The sequence below is a fragment of the Callithrix jacchus genome, chromosome 22 (genome assembly GCF_049354715.1).
Source record: "Callithrix jacchus isolate 240 chromosome 22, calJac240_pri, whole genome shotgun sequence".
NCBI lineage: Eukaryota > Metazoa > Chordata > Mammalia > Primates > Cebidae > Callithrix > Callithrix jacchus.
In genome coordinates, this window is record NC_133523.1 from 36,334,685 (window position 1) to 36,350,698 (window position 16,014).

General features: G+C 58.1%; 2 protein-coding genes and 1 non-coding gene across 12 annotated transcripts; 1 reads left to right on the forward strand and 2 right to left on the reverse strand.

The window, feature by feature from the left end:
- The first annotated feature begins 771 nt into the window (after positions 1-771).
- On the forward strand, positions 772-13,768 carry EGLN2 (egl-9 family hypoxia inducible factor 2). Of its 7 annotated transcripts, XR_013530911.1 has the most exons (9): positions 772-849; positions 1,919-2,980; positions 7,770-7,889; positions 8,345-8,481; positions 8,693-8,760; positions 9,025-9,429; positions 10,535-10,666; positions 12,342-12,581; positions 12,984-13,768. XR_013530911.1 is itself a non-coding variant. In XM_078359721.1 (6 exons), the coding sequence occupies exons 2-6, from the start codon at positions 2,141-2,143 to the stop codon at positions 9,078-9,080; spliced, it is 1,221 nt and encodes a 406-aa protein (XP_078215847.1). In that variant the 5' UTR covers positions 772-954; positions 1,919-2,140; the 3' UTR covers positions 9,081-9,650. The 7 variants fall into 7 exon arrangements, 4 of the variants coding, with proteins under 4 accessions (XP_078215847.1, XP_035142768.1, XP_035142771.1 ...); XR_013530910.1 differs by having other exon boundaries at positions 12,342-13,768; XR_013530912.1 differs by lacking the exon at positions 8,693-8,760 and having other exon boundaries at positions 12,342-13,768.
- On the reverse strand, positions 9,670-12,849 carry LOC144580779 (cytochrome P450 2C23-like). 4 transcript variants are annotated; one of them, XM_078359726.1, is made up of 6 exons: positions 12,392-12,849; positions 11,773-11,960; positions 11,130-11,616; positions 10,922-10,982; positions 10,643-10,815; positions 9,670-10,130 (listed from the first exon to the last, which is right to left on the reverse strand). In XM_078359726.1, the coding sequence occupies exons 1-3, from the start codon at positions 12,446-12,448 to the stop codon at positions 11,493-11,495; spliced, it is 369 nt and encodes a 122-aa protein (XP_078215852.1). In that variant the 5' UTR covers positions 12,449-12,849; the 3' UTR covers positions 9,670-10,130; positions 10,643-10,815; positions 10,922-10,982; positions 11,130-11,492. The 4 variants fall into 4 exon arrangements, with proteins under 4 accessions (XP_078215852.1, XP_078215850.1, XP_078215851.1 ...); XM_078359724.1 differs by having other exon boundaries at positions 10,643-10,982; XM_078359725.1 differs by lacking the exon at positions 10,922-10,982 and having other exon boundaries at positions 11,021-11,616.
- Positions 13,750-13,853, reverse strand: LOC118150339 (U6 spliceosomal RNA). Its single transcript, XR_004738451.1, has one exon. It is a non-coding gene; the product is annotated as a U6 spliceosomal RNA (small nuclear RNA).
- Positions 13,854-16,014: the final 2,161 nt, after the last annotated feature.

Below are 16,014 nucleotides of genomic sequence, written 5' to 3' on the forward strand. Positions count from 1 at the left end.
CAAAATGACCTTCTCTCTGTATTCCCCCAAAATGTTTCCAGTTGGTCATGCAAATGTCTTCTTCTCCTCCGTGTAGCTTTACGTGGATTTTTTTTGTTTTCATTTAAAAATTTTGTGTTAAGATGAGGTCTCCCTCTGTTGCCCAGGCTTTCCCTGGTTCTTTATTCTGATTCCCACGGGGCAGGGCGGAGCGTGTCTTTAAGATACACATTTGCACATCCATTCTAGTCCGCGTTCCCTTTTCTCAAGGGCGTCCGGCCTTATAAAAGATACTTGTGTAAATTATTTACTGGCGTGTGAATTTACATACGTTCCCCAACAGCGCAGCCATTTCTCCATCTCCCACCCCCCGTTCCTGGGCAGCGAGGAGGAGGAGCTGACCATGTAAATGAAGTCATGCGCACCGTGGTCCCGGACCCGGTGCTCCGCGCAGGGGGATGGGGAGGGGGGGTGGGCCTCTCCATGTAAATCACGTCATTTGCGTGCCCCGCCCCGCCGACGCCGCTAGATTCCAACAAGCAAGAAACGCCCCCTCCCACAGCCGGCCCCTCTCACTGCGTTCCCCCACCCGCGCGAAGGGGGAGGGGCGGAGGATGCAAATGAACCTCGTGTCTGCCAAGGACCCCAGTTGCCTTTCGCCCGGGTGTTGGGGGGTGGTCCCGAACTTCCTCGCCCCGCCCCGCGTGGGTCGGGCCTGCGCAGGCGCTGTCCCCTCCGCGGGGCGCGGTCACGTGCCCACCGGGCGAGGCGGGGCGGGGCGTCGCCCGCGGTGGGGGCGGGGCATGGCGCGCTGTGAGGCGCAGGGCGGCTGGCACAAACGGCGGCGCCGGGGCCGGAGGAAAAAGCTCGGTGAGGAGGTTGCGGGGCGAGAAGGGCGCAGGGAGGAGACAGAGTCGGAGCCCGGACGCCGGCGCGAGCTGGGCGAGGCGTGGGGGCGCTCTCCGGGGCCCGCGGGTGCTACCCCTGGGAGGGGGATGGGGGGTGCGGCGCGGGGGAGGGGACGCGCGCCGGGGATGTTGGGTGCCGGCGGTTGGGGGGTGGGGCGGGGGCGGGGTGCGCGAGCCGGGCTTAGGCCGAGGGGAGGGGGAAGGGAGGGGGTCGGAGCGGTCCCTAGGCCCTGTCCCCGTCGCCTACAGCTCAGAAGGGGCCGCAGGGCCCGCCCCCGGTGGGGAGCCTGGGGGTACCCGGGAGGGGGGCGACTTTTTCCCTCGTCCTGTCTCGGGGTGGGTGCACCCTCCTTCGTTCTTCCCTCTGTCGCCGCGGACCCTCTCCCCGAAGGCCCCTCCCGTCGGTCGGTCTCGGGACCTCCCTTCCGTCTGGATGTGTGTCCTCCCCTGGCCGGCTTCCTCCCGTCGGGCTCGGGTCGACCCCACCGCCCCGCTCCGTCCCGGTCCCTCCCTCCCAGCTTCCCTCCGGTCTGTTTTTCGGTCCCTGGGTCCCTGGGTCTCTTTGTCCCTGGACTCCCCAGTTTCCTCTGTTGACCCCGCCACCCCCAACTCTGTCTCTGGATCCCCCACATTTCTCTGTGCCTCTCTGGAACGCCAAGGCAGATCCCTCGTATTTTGCAAACCCCCTCTTCCCCACCTCTCCACAGCACCCTTTTCTACTCCGTGTGTGTGGTTACTGCATCCCACAGCCCACCCCACAGTCCTGTCTTGGGGTCATCTACCCAGCCTCTGACCTCCAGCCTCTCCCCATCACTGCCGCTTGACTGTCAGCAGACTCCCGCACCCCCAGATTATCAGGGTCCTTTCCCGGACTTGGCCTCAGGTTTTGGGGAGTCTCTATAGCCAAGTCTGTACTGGTTGCCTTCCCCGCTGCTGCCCATACCATCAGCCCCGCTGCCCATACCATCCCCCCTTTCCCCTGCCTGCCCGTCTCTAGCTCCTCTCACATCCCTTTTTTTTCCTTTCTTTAGCCACCCTGAAGGGTCCCTTCCCAAGCCCTTAGGGACGGCAGAGGACTTGGGGACCTGCAAGCAATCCCCGGGGCACCAGAAGAGCTCTCGCTGTTTGCCCTGCCTCACCCTGCCCCACGCCAGGCCCGGTGGCCCCCAGCTGCATCAAGTGGAGGCGGAGGAGGGTGGCACCATGGGCCTGGGTGGTGCCCTCCATGCCCGGGGGATGAAGACACTGCTGCCATGGACAGCCCGTGCCAGCCACAGCCCCTAAGTCAGGCTCTCCCTCAGTTACCGGGGTCTTCGTCAGAGCCCTTGGAGCCTGGCCGGGCCAGGATGGGAGTGGAGAGTTACCTGCCCTGTCCCTTGCTCCCCTCCTACCACTGTCCAGGAGTGCCCAGTGAGGCCTCGGCAGGGAGTGGGACCCCCAGAGCCACAGCCACCTCTACCACTGCCAGCCCCCTTCGGGAGGGCTTTGGTGGGCAGGATGGTGGTGAGCTGCGGCCGCTGCAGAGTGAAGGTGCTGCAGCGCTGGTCACCAAGGGGTGCCAGCGACTGGCAGCCCAGGGTGCCCGGCCTGAGGCCCCCAAACGGAAATGGGCCGAGGATGGTGGGGATGCCCCTCCACCCAGCAAGCGGCCCTGGGCCAGGCAAGAGAACCAGGAGGCAGAGCAACGGGAGGGTGGTATGAGCTGCGGCTGCAGCAGCGGCAGTGGTGAGGCCAGCGCTGGGCTAATGGAGGAGGTGCTGCCCTCTGCCCCTGAGCGCCTGGCCCTGGACTATATCGTGCCCTGCATGCGGTACTACGGCATCTGCGTCAAGGACAGCTTCCTGGGGGCAGCACTGGGTGGCCGCGTGCTGGCTGAGGTGGAGGCCCTCAAAAGGGGTGGGCGCCTGCGAGATGGGCAGCTGGTCAGCCAGCGGGCGATCCCGCCGCGAAGCATCCGTGGGGACCAGATTGCCTGGGTGGAAGGCCATGAACCAGGCTGCCGAAGCATCGGTGCCCTCATGGCCCATGTGGACGCCGTCATCCGCCACTGCGCAGGGCGGCTGGGCAGCTACGTCATCAATGGGCGCACCAAGGTAAGGCTAGGTGGGGGCCTCTGTGCAGGGGCTTTGCAGCACCCCGCTGTGGCGTCCAGTGCTCTGAGCACAATGGATTTGGAGACAGCCCTCTGGGAAGTCCCAGAAGGGTTTAGGCTGTTTCGTGGAGGGGGTATGCTCACTTGTGGGGACTTGGGGGGGGGATGTCTTTGTCTTCCCTATGGGCCTTAATGTGTGCACCTGTAAGCCAGGAGGTTTGGCCTGGAGCCACAGTGGTTCTTGACTTTGCCAGGAACCCTCTTGAAGAACCTCATGAGAGCTGCTGACATTCACAGCATGGGCCATGGTGGGGTTTACGGCCTCCTGGTGTCTGTCTGCGACCCCAGACCAAGAACGGTGATGTAGACAGGCACACAGTTCACCTGTCCGTCCTCTGTTGCTGTCTGCCCTTCCCTGTGCTTCTGCATCCATCCTTCCCTGTCTGCTGGCCCGTGTCCCTTGGTCGTCCATCCTGTCTCCCAGGCAGGAGAAGCAGAAGGGGGAGGTGGCTGTGAGGAGTGAGCCCTGGGCTGAGGTAAGGGAAGGGGTGCTGCCCGCTGGGCTGAGTGCCTGGGTCTGGACTGCATTGTGCCCTGGGTCCCCACTGTGTCGTCTGCATCCAGGACAGCCTCCCAGGGATGGCACTGGGTGGCTGCCTGCTGGCCCGGGTGGAGCTCTCGTCCCCATCTCTCCCACCAGTCCCCGTCCGAGTCCCTGTCCTCCAGTCCTCCATTACCCCGTCCTGTGTCACTTCTTCCGTGTCCATCTCAGCTCTCTTCTCTCTGCCTTAATTTGTTTGTTCTTTGTCCCTTTTTCTTTTTGCTTTTGAACAACAGTTCTTAATTGTATTTTGGAGCCTGAGTCTTTTTGAGACACTGTCAGAGGCCACAGATCCTCTCTTAAGACAAATGCTCATTTGCTTGGAGTTCATGGGCAGCTGTCAAGGCCTCATGGCAGCTACCTATTCAGGAACCTGGGGTCAGGAGCCCAACACAGGAAGTGGTCCACAGTGCCTTTCCAGCCTGCTGACACAATTATTCTCTTCATGGGCAGTGTGGGGGCCCTGGCCTTGAGTCCAAGGCGTGGTGTCCTTTGGACAAGGGCCCGTGGGGAGTGCCCACTGCTCAGCACAGCTGGCTGATGGCACGGGCTGTGTTGTGCCCTGCAGGCGTGAGGCTGAGCTCCTGATGTCCCCTCCCTTCTCCTGCAGATCCCATCTTGGGTTCTGCCTCTGTGTGGCTTTCCTCTCAGGCTGGAGCTGGCTCAGGGACCAGGGCTCCCCCGGGGCCAAGGACTGTTTCCTCCCCACCCCAGCTGGAACTTGTTCTACTTCCCTCTCCCTCCTGTTACTTGATAGCTGAGCCAGAGCCGGCCCCTCCCTGAGCTTGGCTCCTGTGCCGGCGGGATCAGTGGCCTTCCTGGCTCAGCATCTTCACCCCAGGTTGGCCGTCGTCCTCGTTGCGGGGAGACCAGACGGGCTGAGTGGCCCAGATGGGACACTACCCTGACCCTCAGTTTGCTGATCCACGGAATAGGAAAACCAGGTTACCTCCCCAGCATGTCTGTGCCAGTTTGAGGAGGGAGGAGATCTCTTGTCATTTGGTGCCTCTCTGATGCCCATCTTCCACGTGGCTGGGACAGGGCCCTCGTGAAGACTGGGAATGGGGAGTGGGGTTGGGACTTTTGTAGCCCTAAGGGACCCTAATTGCCCTAGGGAGGTAAGGACAGGCCAGGCTGGACTGGAAATGTAGGGGAGGAGTCCTCCCCTCCCCAGGGAGACAGCAACTCCAGGCTTTCCCAATTTTAGAGGGCCCCATCTGGACACTCTTATGGACCCTGAAGCAAGGCTGTGGGGTGCTGAGCTGGGTCGCAGCAGTTGCCGTGGGAACATGGGTCACCAGTGTGGCCAGAGCCAGTGGCAACCTGCTTCTCAGTCGTTCTGAGTGGAGCTCCTGTGTCCTAATTTCCCCTAACTCCCTGGTTGGGGACCGGTGCTCGGTTGACTTGTAGGTCAGAGAGGGTTGACTCCCACTAGCAGCAAGGGCTACCAGAGGGGGACCCCAGGGAGGGTCCAGCTTGCTTGGTTTGCTCCTTGAAGAGCTTGAAGGTGGGACCAGCTGTCATTGGCTCAGTCACAGGCTTCTGACTGGCATATGTGTGCAGTGGTGGTGGGGCTTTTGGCAGACACATTGTCACCAATAGCCTTTAAGTCTTCAGTCTCCTGGCTCTGGTCCCATCTTCCCCTCCCCTAGGTGGGATGGGTGGAGAGAAAGTTTCCTGAGGCTTCCCTTATGAGGGCAGGAAGTAGATGCTTTCTTAGGGCCAGAGGATGCTTTCACCCTCAAGGTGTGTGTGTGGGGGGGAAGGGTGGGGCCCTAAAGGAGCAGGTTCCTGTTTCTGCGTGAGTCCTGTGTGCTTAGTGGGAGGTGCTGTGTGAGAATGGACAGGGCAGGAGGGAACACAGCAGGGCTGGGGTGCGGAGGAGGCCCAGAGCAGTGCACTCGGTCAGCAGGTACTGCTCTGCACACTGGGGACACCCACCTGGCTCCAGGGGCTTCCCTGTGGCTGCTTTCCAGGCCAGTACTAGGGAAATAGGTGCCTCTGCTGATGCCATGTTGCTAATCAGCTGGAGTACTCAAGGTTGACCCTTGACCTCTGAGTCCTGAACAAAAGGAGGGCCAGAAGGAAGAGTGTCCCAGGCCAGTGCAGAGGCCTTGTGGGGGCGATGAGCTCAGCCTGTTGAGGCATGGTGCAGAGTGATGGGAGTGGCACATGTGGTTGGGGGCCTTGATGGCTGTGGCTGAGAATTTGTATTTTCTCGGGATGCAGTGAAGACCTGGAGACAGGGGCTCTGGCTGCCGTGTGGGGGTGAATTGTGGTAGAAGGGTGCAGCACTCGGCCCTTTCCCCTCACCCATTCACGTGCATCATCAGCATGATCTCTGATTGGCTTCCTAACTGGGGAGGCCTTGCCCATCTCTAGTCAGCACCTCACTGCTTCCGAGCCTCCTGGGCCATGGCCACGTTCTCCTCTCCCAGTGAGGCGGTTGCTCAGCGCTAACCCATCTGCAGGCAGTGAGCAGTGCAGAGAAGGTGCCTGCTCCTCATCCTTGGGGTGCAGCAGCTAGGGTTTTCCCTGGGGGCCTTGTCACTAATTGGACTCTGGTGCTGCCAGAGAGAAGGTTGTTGGCTTTCCGCTGCTAGGTGGCCATAGACGGTGGCAGCCCTCTCTTTCCAGGGCAGGGTCTGTGGTGGATCAGGTGCACATGGTTAATGCAGAGCAGCTTAGCATCCACAGAGGGGTGAGCCCTGGGATAATGTGCTGGGAGGCATCCTGGGGAGGGTGAGGATTGAAGCGGCGCAGCCTGCCGTGGCATGCGTGCTTGGCAAGTATCCTGTTGTGGCCGCAGCCACTGATGTTTGATTGCGAATGTTTATCTTGGGGCTGTCTTGCTGGGCTGGGCCCATCGGTGTAGCTGAGGATTGGTGGGGAGCAGAAGCTGGCAGGGTTGTACCGGGGCGGAGAGGTCAAGGCGGATGGTCCAGGCCGGGGAGGAGCTGAAGGGTCCTTGTGCTGGTCCTCCCCTTTTTGTCTACTACCTCATCTTGTCACTGCGGTGACTTTGGGCAGAGGGTGGGACAGGGACCTTTTTTATTTTTAAATGGCATTTCAGCCCATGCTCCGGCTCCCTGTGTGGCAGGCACTGTGCTGGCTGTCTTCCCAGACACTTGTTATCTTGTTCGCTTGTTACACAACCTGTGACATAGCTGTCAGCTGCATTTCATGGATGAAGAACCTGAGACCAGGAAGTTGCCTGCCTGATGTCACAGCTCATGTGGCAGCACTGAGACTGGAACCAGGGAGTTGGCCTGCAGAGGTGGCTGGGCCATTTCCTTTACCTTTCAGCCACCTTTCTGCCAGCTCCCTGATGACGGACATCCCAGGGCCCCGGCTGCAGCATGGAAAGAACCCTGTTAGACGAGAAACCAAGCCCTGGAATGAGTCCTGTTAGATCTACGGGGGGATGGGAGTCCGGAACCTCCAAAGTTATGTTCTCAGAGGGGTGAATTGCTAGTGCTGTAAACAGCGAAGTGTTTATTAGCCTTGTACACGAGACAGTGGAGGCCCATTCAGGTGGAACTGGCGAGGGTTACCCAGCAAATTGTCCTTGGAGTTGGAATTAGATATCTTTCTATTCAGACACTAGGTTTTGGTTCCTGTTCAGATGTATATGGGACAGATCATTTAGTGGGATTCTTTGTAGTCCAGCGCAGCAGTATCGTAGAAATTACCTGGGAGCTTTTACAGATTTCAGGCCCTTCCTTAGGCCGGATACATCAGAACCTCAGAGCTCCCCAGGGGGTTCCACTCCACAGCCAAGGGTAAGAACCCCAGGTCTAGGGCTGTGAGAACACCTCCCTGCACATCTAAAAATGTTTAAATTGGTATTCTACTGAAATGGCTGAGGTGGGATTTGGGGTTTTTTAAGAAATAAAGTAAAATCCTCTGTTACTCATTGAGCCCTAGCTGGGTGCCAGGCCCCAGGTATGTGTGTGGGAGGGAGTGGGCTCTTGAGGCCCAGGAGCTGAGGTTGCTGGTAGACTCAGGGATGGGATTTTGGCTGAAAAGCGAGAAAGTCTTTTGGGGCAGGCGCTTGGATCCCAGGATATTCAAGGAGTCAAGGGGAAGACGGAGGCAAGGAGGGGTGGGAAAATAGGTAATTCATGGCTGCTTCTACAAGACATGCCCACCTAGCCCCAGTAAACCTACCTCCCTCCATCCCTGCCAGGCCATGGTGGCGTGTTACCCAGGCAACGGGCTCGGGTACGTAAGGCACGTTGACAATCCCCACGGCGATGGACGCTGCATCACCTGTATCTATTACCTGAATCAGAACTGGGACGTTAAGGTAGGGGCGAGGGTGAGTGTGGGGCCGGGGCCGGGGCTGGGGCAGGGCACGGGTGGTGTGCATCCACTCCATTTTCCACTCAGCCCAGATTCTGGCATTCTCCTGTTCCTCCTCAACCCACAGCGGGCGGTGCAATCTGCCGGCTCTTCCTGGGAAATGGCACCTCCTCTCTAGCTGACTGTGTGGTGGGAACTCCCCTCTTTCCGGGAATGGTGCTGTCTGCCCAGCCCCACCCCGCCTTGTAATGAACACTTTCCCCCTTTTCCTGTCTTTAGTAGCTTCCTGCCCATCTCCATGGTGATGCAGACTCTGGGTTGTCATTCATTTTGAGAGCCAGAGTGGTGGGAGGGAGTGATGTGGGCAGACGCTGCGCCCCCTGGTGGGCTCCCGGGGCACCGTGGGAGGCAGCGGCTCTGGGTGGGACCGGCCAGCCTCATCCTCTGGCCCACCCCCAGGTGCATGGAGGCCTGCTGCAGATCTTCCCTGAGGGCCGGCCGGTGGTAGCCAACATTGAGCCACTCTTTGACCGGTTGCTCATTTTCTGGTCTGACCGGCGGAACCCCCACGAGGTGAAGCCAGCGTATGCCACCAGGTATGACCTGTACTTCTGGGGATGTACCCAGCTGCTCCCCTTGTGATAGTGTCCTGTTGGAGCCCCAGAGTGACTAGGGAGTGACGAAGTACTGAGAAGGGGCCTAGGTGGGAGCAGAACCGGGTGGCTCAAAAGGATGGCTTCCTAGCATCTGTGTGGAGATGGTAGCTGGAATTGCAGAAAACTGATGTCCAGCCACCCCGGTCCCCAGGTACGCCATCACTGTCTGGTATTTTGATGCCAAGGAGCGAGCAGCAGCCAAAGACAAGTATCAGCTAGGTATCTGCTTCCCTCCCTCCAGTCCTTCCTATTCCGTGGGTCCTGTTGGGCCTCACACCACCCCATCCCCTTCATCAGCCTCTCGTTAAATCCCACCTCTCACTTTTCCTCATCTCTGCCCACCTTCCTTCGACAACCCACTCTCCTGGTACCCCAACAGGAGCCCCATTTCTTCCTGGTCCTCTCCTCATCTCCCCAGGTTTCCCTTGGCTTTTTCATCTGTTCCCTGATGACTCCCCATCTCCTGTCCCCTCTCACCCCCAGCATCAGGACAGAAAGGTGTCCAAGTACCTGTATCACAGCCGCCTACGCCCACCTAGTGGCCGGGTCCCAGAGCCGCATGGCAGACAGCTTGCCCTGACTTCAGGAGAGCCCTGAGCTCATGCTGGCCGCTCCTTCCCTGCCACCGCTGCTGCTTCTGACTCTGCCTCTGTCCTGCCTGGCGTGGAAGGCTCTGTCTGTCGCTGAGGACCAAGGAGCAGAAGAGACCTCTGCTGCCCCATGATGGGGGCTGGGGTCGTGACCGGGACAGGGGGCAGCCTTGGAGGCCACCGTTACCAACAGGCTGGGGGCCTGGGTCCTACCCTGTCTGGTCATGACCCCATTAGGTGTGGAGAGCTGGGAGGAGGCATTGTCACTTCCCACCAGGAGGCAGGATTTGGGGTTGCGGTGAGTCATGGCCTCTTGCTGGCAATGGTGTGGGGGGAGTACCCCCAAGCCCTCTCACTCATCCAGCCTGGAATGTGAAGTGACTCCCCAACCCCTGTGGCCATGGCAGGCACCTTTGGGACTGGGCTGCCACTGCTTGGGCAGAGTAGAAGGTGCCAGGAGGAGCATGGGTGTGGAAGTCCTATCAGCCAAGAAATAAAAGTTTACCTCAGAGCTGCACACATCTGACTCCATCTGCAATTTAGGGCCTTTATTGACCAGAGAGGGTACGGAAGTTGGAGGGCCAGCGAGCCCACCGTAGTGGAGCCTGACCTCAGCAGGCTACTAGTTAGAGCTGGAAGGCTGGGGGACATTGCTCAGGCTAGTGCACTGTAGGTGAGGTTGATGGAGCTAGGGTTTTCCACAGGGAGCAGGCAGAACCTCCGTAGGATGGCGGTAAGGAAGAGGAAGATCTCCGAGTGGGCCAGGCCTGCGCCCAGGTACATTCACTTTCCTGGGTACATGGGTGCATAATGATCACCATGCACCCCCGAGCCGGTCCAGGATGGTCCCCTTCCTCTCCTGCCAGCACCTGAGGGCATGAAAGCATCATTGCCCTGGAACTTGCCCTTGTCCAGGAAGTTGGTAGGCTTGAAGCAGTCTGGGTTCTTGAATTGAGTGGGTCCTGGTGCACAGTCACAAGCAGGGGAATCAAAGGTGCCCTGGGGGTACATGGAACTCAGGTTACCTGTGGACTTGGTGAGCACGTACACCTCCTCTATCCAAGACCCTTTTTAAAAGCCCCAGCAAATAGATCAGGTGGATAACACACCTGTAATCCCAGTATTCTGGCTGAGGAGGGTGGATCACTTGAAGTCAGAATTTGAGACCAGCCTGGCCAACATTGTGAAACCCCATCTCTACCAAAAATACAAAAATTAGCCAGGCATGGTGGCAGGTGCCTGTAATAGCAGCTACTCAGGAGCCTGAGGCAGGAGAATCGCTTGAACCCTGGAGGCGGAGGTTGCAGTAAGCTGAGACTGCACCACTGTACTCCAGCCTGGGCAACAGAGACTGTCTCAAAAAAAAAAGCCTAAGGGAAGGTGGGCCTTCCTTCCTGCTCCAGGGATAACTGCTTCAGTCGGCACAGTGCACGCCCTCCTGTTCTGGCTGATCTCGGAATACACGCTTATGCACCCGGGCCCCGCACAGGATCCCCAGAGTCGGTGGGCACCTTGGGCAGAAAGTGGTCTCACAGGTAGGTGTCGCGAATGAGGGTGCGCGGCAGCACCACGCTGATGAAGCGCTGGATCTCGAGCAGCACTGCATTGGTGTAGGGCAGGTGCATGTGGTCATCCAGGCTTGGGGTGCGCGGCCGCCTTGCCACGGTGTCCAGCTCCAGTGCACCTTGCGGGGGCCAGGGGAGGTTGTGAGCTGCGCACTTCGGGACCCTCCAGCCATCCCCAAACCACAGCCTCCCATTCTGGGTCTCTCCAGCTCGAAAACCTGCTACCTCTGGGTACTTAAGTAGAATAAGGAGCCCATAGTGCAGGGTGGTGCTCGTGGTCTCAGTGCTGCAAAAAAAAAAAAAAAAAAAAAGTGTCGTAATTACCAACGTCTCTTGGATCCTGCTGCTGCTATGGGCAGAGGAGACACACTGTCACGTGCTAGGCACTTGGTGGGCAGCATGGACAGAGTTTAGGGAGCTGGGATCCACATACACCTTAGCCATCTGGTTGAGGAAAAAATTGAAGTCGCGAGTCTCCACCGGCTGCCACATCTGCAGGTGTCGCTGGATTTGCTGAGACGAAGACCTGCAGCTCCAAAGACTTTCGGGAGATTAGGTGATGCGGCCAGGGAGCCAGTCCAGGAGAGACAGGAGAAATGCCCATCTGGAGAGACAGGGTTTCAACAAGGGCCCTGGACGAAGCCACTAGGCGTTAGTTTCCTTAGACTAGGGAGACTGGACCAGGACTTTGATACTGGAGCTTCTAGAACTCTTCCATTCCACGAATCTCACTGTCCCACTCTAATGAGCCACTGTAGGTAGGTCTGCATACTCGCGATTTGGCATAAGGCTGGACTCAAAAGGGAGAGACTGTGGCCAGCCCTCTCGCGTTGCCCCGTCTGGAACTCATGATGTGGAAGGTGTCATTGAAGAGGTTCAGGAGCGTCAGAGACTCGGGGTCCCCATAACCATAGTGATTCCTGAAGACAAGAACAGATAACATTGAATACAGCATTATCCAGTGGCCCATGGGGTCAAGCCTGGCTACTGGGGGTGGGAACAGGACGGTGGTCCTAACGTGTGGTCCGGCCCCCAGTCAGCTCCGTGGGCTTACTGGCTTTCTTAAAGCCACATACCTTCCAGTAGCCCCATCTTGGCAGTCCAAGGGCCACACCCACACCAGGCCCTTCTGCTCTCCCGGGCACCAACGGTGGCTTGAAGCAGACCAGCCGCGGCCTCCAGGATGCGCGCCTCGACGCTCCGCGTACCCAACCCGAAATCCAGGGCTCCAAGTGCAAAATTGCGCAGTGTCCGCCAGCGCGTCCTGTTAGAAAACAAGATTCCTGTTGGGGAGACAGGAAAAGAGGCGGGCCCAGGAGTTGGCCACGCCCCATCCAGGAAGCTCCGGGTCACTAGCTGCGTCCCTCTCTGGGCCTCCGACCCCTGCGGCCGCCTTCCTTCGCTTTGCTTTTTTACCAGACCGCTAAGTGCCCTATCCACACGCTGGCCCCTCCTTTGCTGGTCTCGATCCCTGACCTGTACCCAAAGGCTCTCGGGCTTTGAGTCTTAGACTCTCTCTTGGCTGCGGGGTGAAGCTCGGTTCGAACCTGACGCTTTAGTGCCTTCCCGCCCTCTCGGCGGTGGGCACCTGGTGAGCTGGAGTCTCTGTCAGGCCCTGCCTCCATTTTCCCACCTCTACCTTTAGGGGACCATCCTGGAGCATCCCGGCCAGGACGTCCAGCGCCCGGGCCTCACCGTAAACGCATGTGAAGCCTTCGAAGACGACCATGGACTCGCGGCCGGACAAGGCATCCACCGGTAGCACCAACGCGTCCCGCAGCGCTGCAGAGCCGCACACACAGCGCCACTGCAGGGCGCGGGGCCAGCCACACTGCCAGCACTGGGCCCCAGCGGCCGGAGAGCACCAGGGGCCGGTGCTCAGCAGGTGCCCATCGGGTTCCTCATCCGAGCCCTCGCCCCCACCTCCCTCTTCTTCAGACCCAGGAGTTCACCCCACCCCAGCCCCTCATTCCTCAGGGTCAGGAGTCCAGATTCCCAGGTCCTTCCTCCCTGACACTTACGAATCCAGGCTCCCTCTTCCTTCTTCCCGTGGGACTGAGAAGTCCTACTTCCCAGCCTCCTGCACCCTCAGAGCTGGACTCCTGGACCTCAGTACTCGGCCTCCCCGCCTTGAACCAGAACAGACCCACTCTGCTTCCTCTTCCCACAAGCTGATTTCCTGCTCTGGGCTCCTCCCTTATGACCCAGTGTCCTGGTCCCAAGCTCGCTAGGCTCCTTTCCTAGAACTCAGGAGTCCGGGGCACTCATCCTTCCTCTCCTTCCTCAGGAGCATAGAGGACAAGCCCTCAGCTGTCTTCATTCAGGAGGTGTTCTAGTCCCCAGCCCTGCCTCCAAGAATCCAGAATTCTGTTTCCCCATTTCTGTGGGGTTACCTCCAGGAGTGCCCAGTCCAGGCCTCCGGACTACAGCAGCAAGTTTCCCAGCAATGGGAGCGGCCTGGGCTGGGGAGGTAGGGACCCCTGCATCTGAGTGCCGCCCCCACCTACCCCCACCATGCCAGTGCCAGCACCAGAGGCCACAACAGCAGCGCCGAGATCCCCCGATCATCATGCCTGCAGTTCTACACACCTGCACCCCTTCACCTCTATTTGATTTCCGAGGGGTCTTAGGGTGGTGCAGGGGTGGAGACCCTAAGTGGGAGGAGTGGACGTCTCCCGGCTGCTCATTCTGTGGATACCCCAACCAGAGGTCTCCACCGTCCCCAGCCCTAGTGGAACTGTGCCCTGGCTCCCCTGGCTTTTGTGCATGTGTGCCTGCCTCAGCCTGTCCTACTTAGCAACTTTGGGGCACCAGCATTTTCATGTCAACACACCTGGCCAACAGGTGCACCATCCTGAGTCCTTAGCACCTTTGAGTCCAACTTACTTGGCTTGTAGGTGTATTCCTCAATCTCTGAGCCACCTGTAGGCCCCCTGGATGCTATACCCAGTGCCTGTGATTAATGAATAACTCTGACCTTCAAATGCTACTGTTACTCTCCTCTTTCCTTTCTTAATTATTTATTTATTTATTTATTTATTTTTAATTAAAAAAAAAATCTGGAATGCTTCACGAATTGTGTGTCATCCTTGAGCAGGGGCCACGCTAATCTCTGTATCATTCCAGTTTTTAGTGTATGTGCTGCCGAAGCGAGCACTATTTCTTTTTCTTTGGACAGAGTTTTTGCTTGTCGCCCAGGTTGGAGAGCAGTGGTACAATCTCCGTTCACTGCAACCTCCACATCCCAGGTTCAAGATTCTCCTGCCTCACCCTCCAAGTAGCTGGGATTACAGGTGTGCACCACCACATCTTTAATTTTTGTATCTTTAGTATCTTTAGTAGAGATGGAGTTTCACCATGTTGGCCAGGCTGATCTCCAACTCCTGACCGCAGGTGATCATTAGCCTGCCTCAGCCTCCCAAAGTGCTGGGATTACAGGCTTGAGCCACTGCACCCAGCTCAAATACACTTCTATAGACACCCGTAAGGCTGGGTGCAGTGGCTCACGCCTGTAATCCCAGCACTTTGGGAGGCTGAGGCGGGCGGATCACGAGGTCAGGAGATCAAGACCATCCTGGCCAACATGGTGAAACCCTGTCTCTACCAAAAATACAAAAATTAGCCGGGCGTGGTGGTGGACATCTGTAACTCCAGCTACTCGGGAGGCTGACACAGGAGAATAATTTGAACCCGGGAAGTGCAGGTTGCAGTGAGCCGAGATTGCGCCATTGCAGAGTGAGACTGTCTCAAAAAATAAAAAATAGGCTGGGCATGGTGGCTCACACCTGTAATTCCAGCACTTTGGAGGCCAAGGCGGGTGGATCATCTGAGGTCGGGAGTTCAAGACCAGCCTGACCAATATGATGAAACCCGGTCTTCATAAAAAATAATAAATAAAAAATAAATAAAAATAAAGACATCCCTGGCACTCCTGTGCCCCATGCCTAGGATTTCTAGGAACTCACACCTGAGCCTTTGTCACTTCCATTGCTCTTGGGACCCTGTGTGCTACGCTTATCCCCCTGCTCCTTTAATTTCTCTGGCTTCTGACGTCCATCAGACTGGCACGTCTGTGTCTAGATTTATTTCTTCAGGGTGCCTTTCTGCATGTCGACCCCCTTGTACCTCCATATCATGTCCTACCCTGAATCTACCATCTTTATTCCCAAGGCACTGGCTCCCGATGCCCCCAAATGTCCTGTGCCCATGCTGTTGAACCTCTAGTATCCAGTCCTCCAGTCCCTATCTGGGGTCAGGCCAGGATGGCAGACCGACTTATCCCTCACTCTCTCATCTACCTGCCCCCTCCCTCAATCCTAGGGTGTGGGCTAGAGGGGGCAGACTCATGCCTGGATGGGCCAGGGCTGGGGTGGTAGGAGCGGTGGGGGGGGGCTGTATTTGGAGCATACTAGTGAGGAATGTGGCCCACCCTGCTGCCTGTCCCTGCTTGGCGAGATCTAGCCTTCCTCCGAGTGCCTGGCACAGGGCCCAGACCTGGGGAGACGGTGGAGAGACTATGCAGAGCCTCAGACTGGCACTGTCTGGGAGGGTCTCTCTGTGTCTCTACCTTTGTTTAATCTCTCTCTTTCTGAAACAGCATCTGGCTTCTGTCCCCCAGGCTGGAGTGCAGTGGTACAATCATGGCTTCCTGCAGCCTCAACTTCCTGGGATCAAACAGTCCTCCCACCTAGCCTCCCGAATATCTGGGAGCACAGGTGTGCACCACCACATCCAGCCAGTTTGTATTTTTTGAAAAGACAGGGTCTCACTATGCTGTCCAGGCTGGTCTCCAACTCCTGGGCTCAAGCAGTCTTTCTGCCTTGCTCTCCCAAAGTGCCGGGAGTATAGGCGTGAGCCACCGCCCCCAGCCTCCCTCACTCTCAGTCTCTGTTTCTGTGTTCATGTCTCTCCCTTTCTCTCTCTCTTCACTCAGTCTGGGCCTCCGTTCGTGTCTGTTTTCTGTCTCTGTCTTCAGTATGTCTGTGTCTTCCTCTCCCTGTATCTCTCCCAGCCTGTGCTTCCCCTTGTCTCTCCCGTGGGTCTTCCTACCTGTCAGCCTTTCTGGAACCTGTTGACTGGCAAGGGTTGTGGGGCATAGTCCCTGCTCAGAGCTGCTGACTCCACTGACAGTGGGGGCATAGTGGGGCTCAGTAAGCCGCATCCTCCTTCAGCCCTACCCCACCCTTTGTGACGGGCTCGCCAATGGATCCTCTTTTTTACCACCTCTGGCTTTCTCCCCACTCCTGACTCTTCTTCTGTTTTGCTCTGGTGGGCCGTCCTCTGCAATGCTGGCTTTTCTAGGCAGGGATTTTGTCTCC

Bases quoted from the DNA above. Each gene is read 5' to 3' on its own strand.
- LOC144580779 (XM_078359723.1), bottom strand. From the start codon at position 11,188: ATGTGGCAGCCGGTGGAGACTCGCGACTTCAATTTTTTCCTCAACCAG. The intron at 10,983-11,129 runs GTATGTGGATCC...TTTTTTTTGCAG, and splicing joins CTCAACCAGATGGCTAAGGT to CACTGAGACCACGAGCACCA.
- EGLN2 (XM_078359721.1), top strand. From the start codon at position 2,141: ATGGACAGCCCGTGCCAGCCACAGCCCCTAAGTCAGGCTCTCCCTCAG. The intron at 2,981-7,769 runs GTAAGGCTAGGT...CATCCCTGCCAG, and splicing joins TCATCAATGGGCGCACCAAG to GCCATGGTGGCGTGTTACCC. The intron at 7,890-8,344 runs GTAGGGGCGAGG...GCCCACCCCCAG, and splicing joins ATCAGAACTGGGACGTTAAG to GTGCATGGAGGCCTGCTGCA.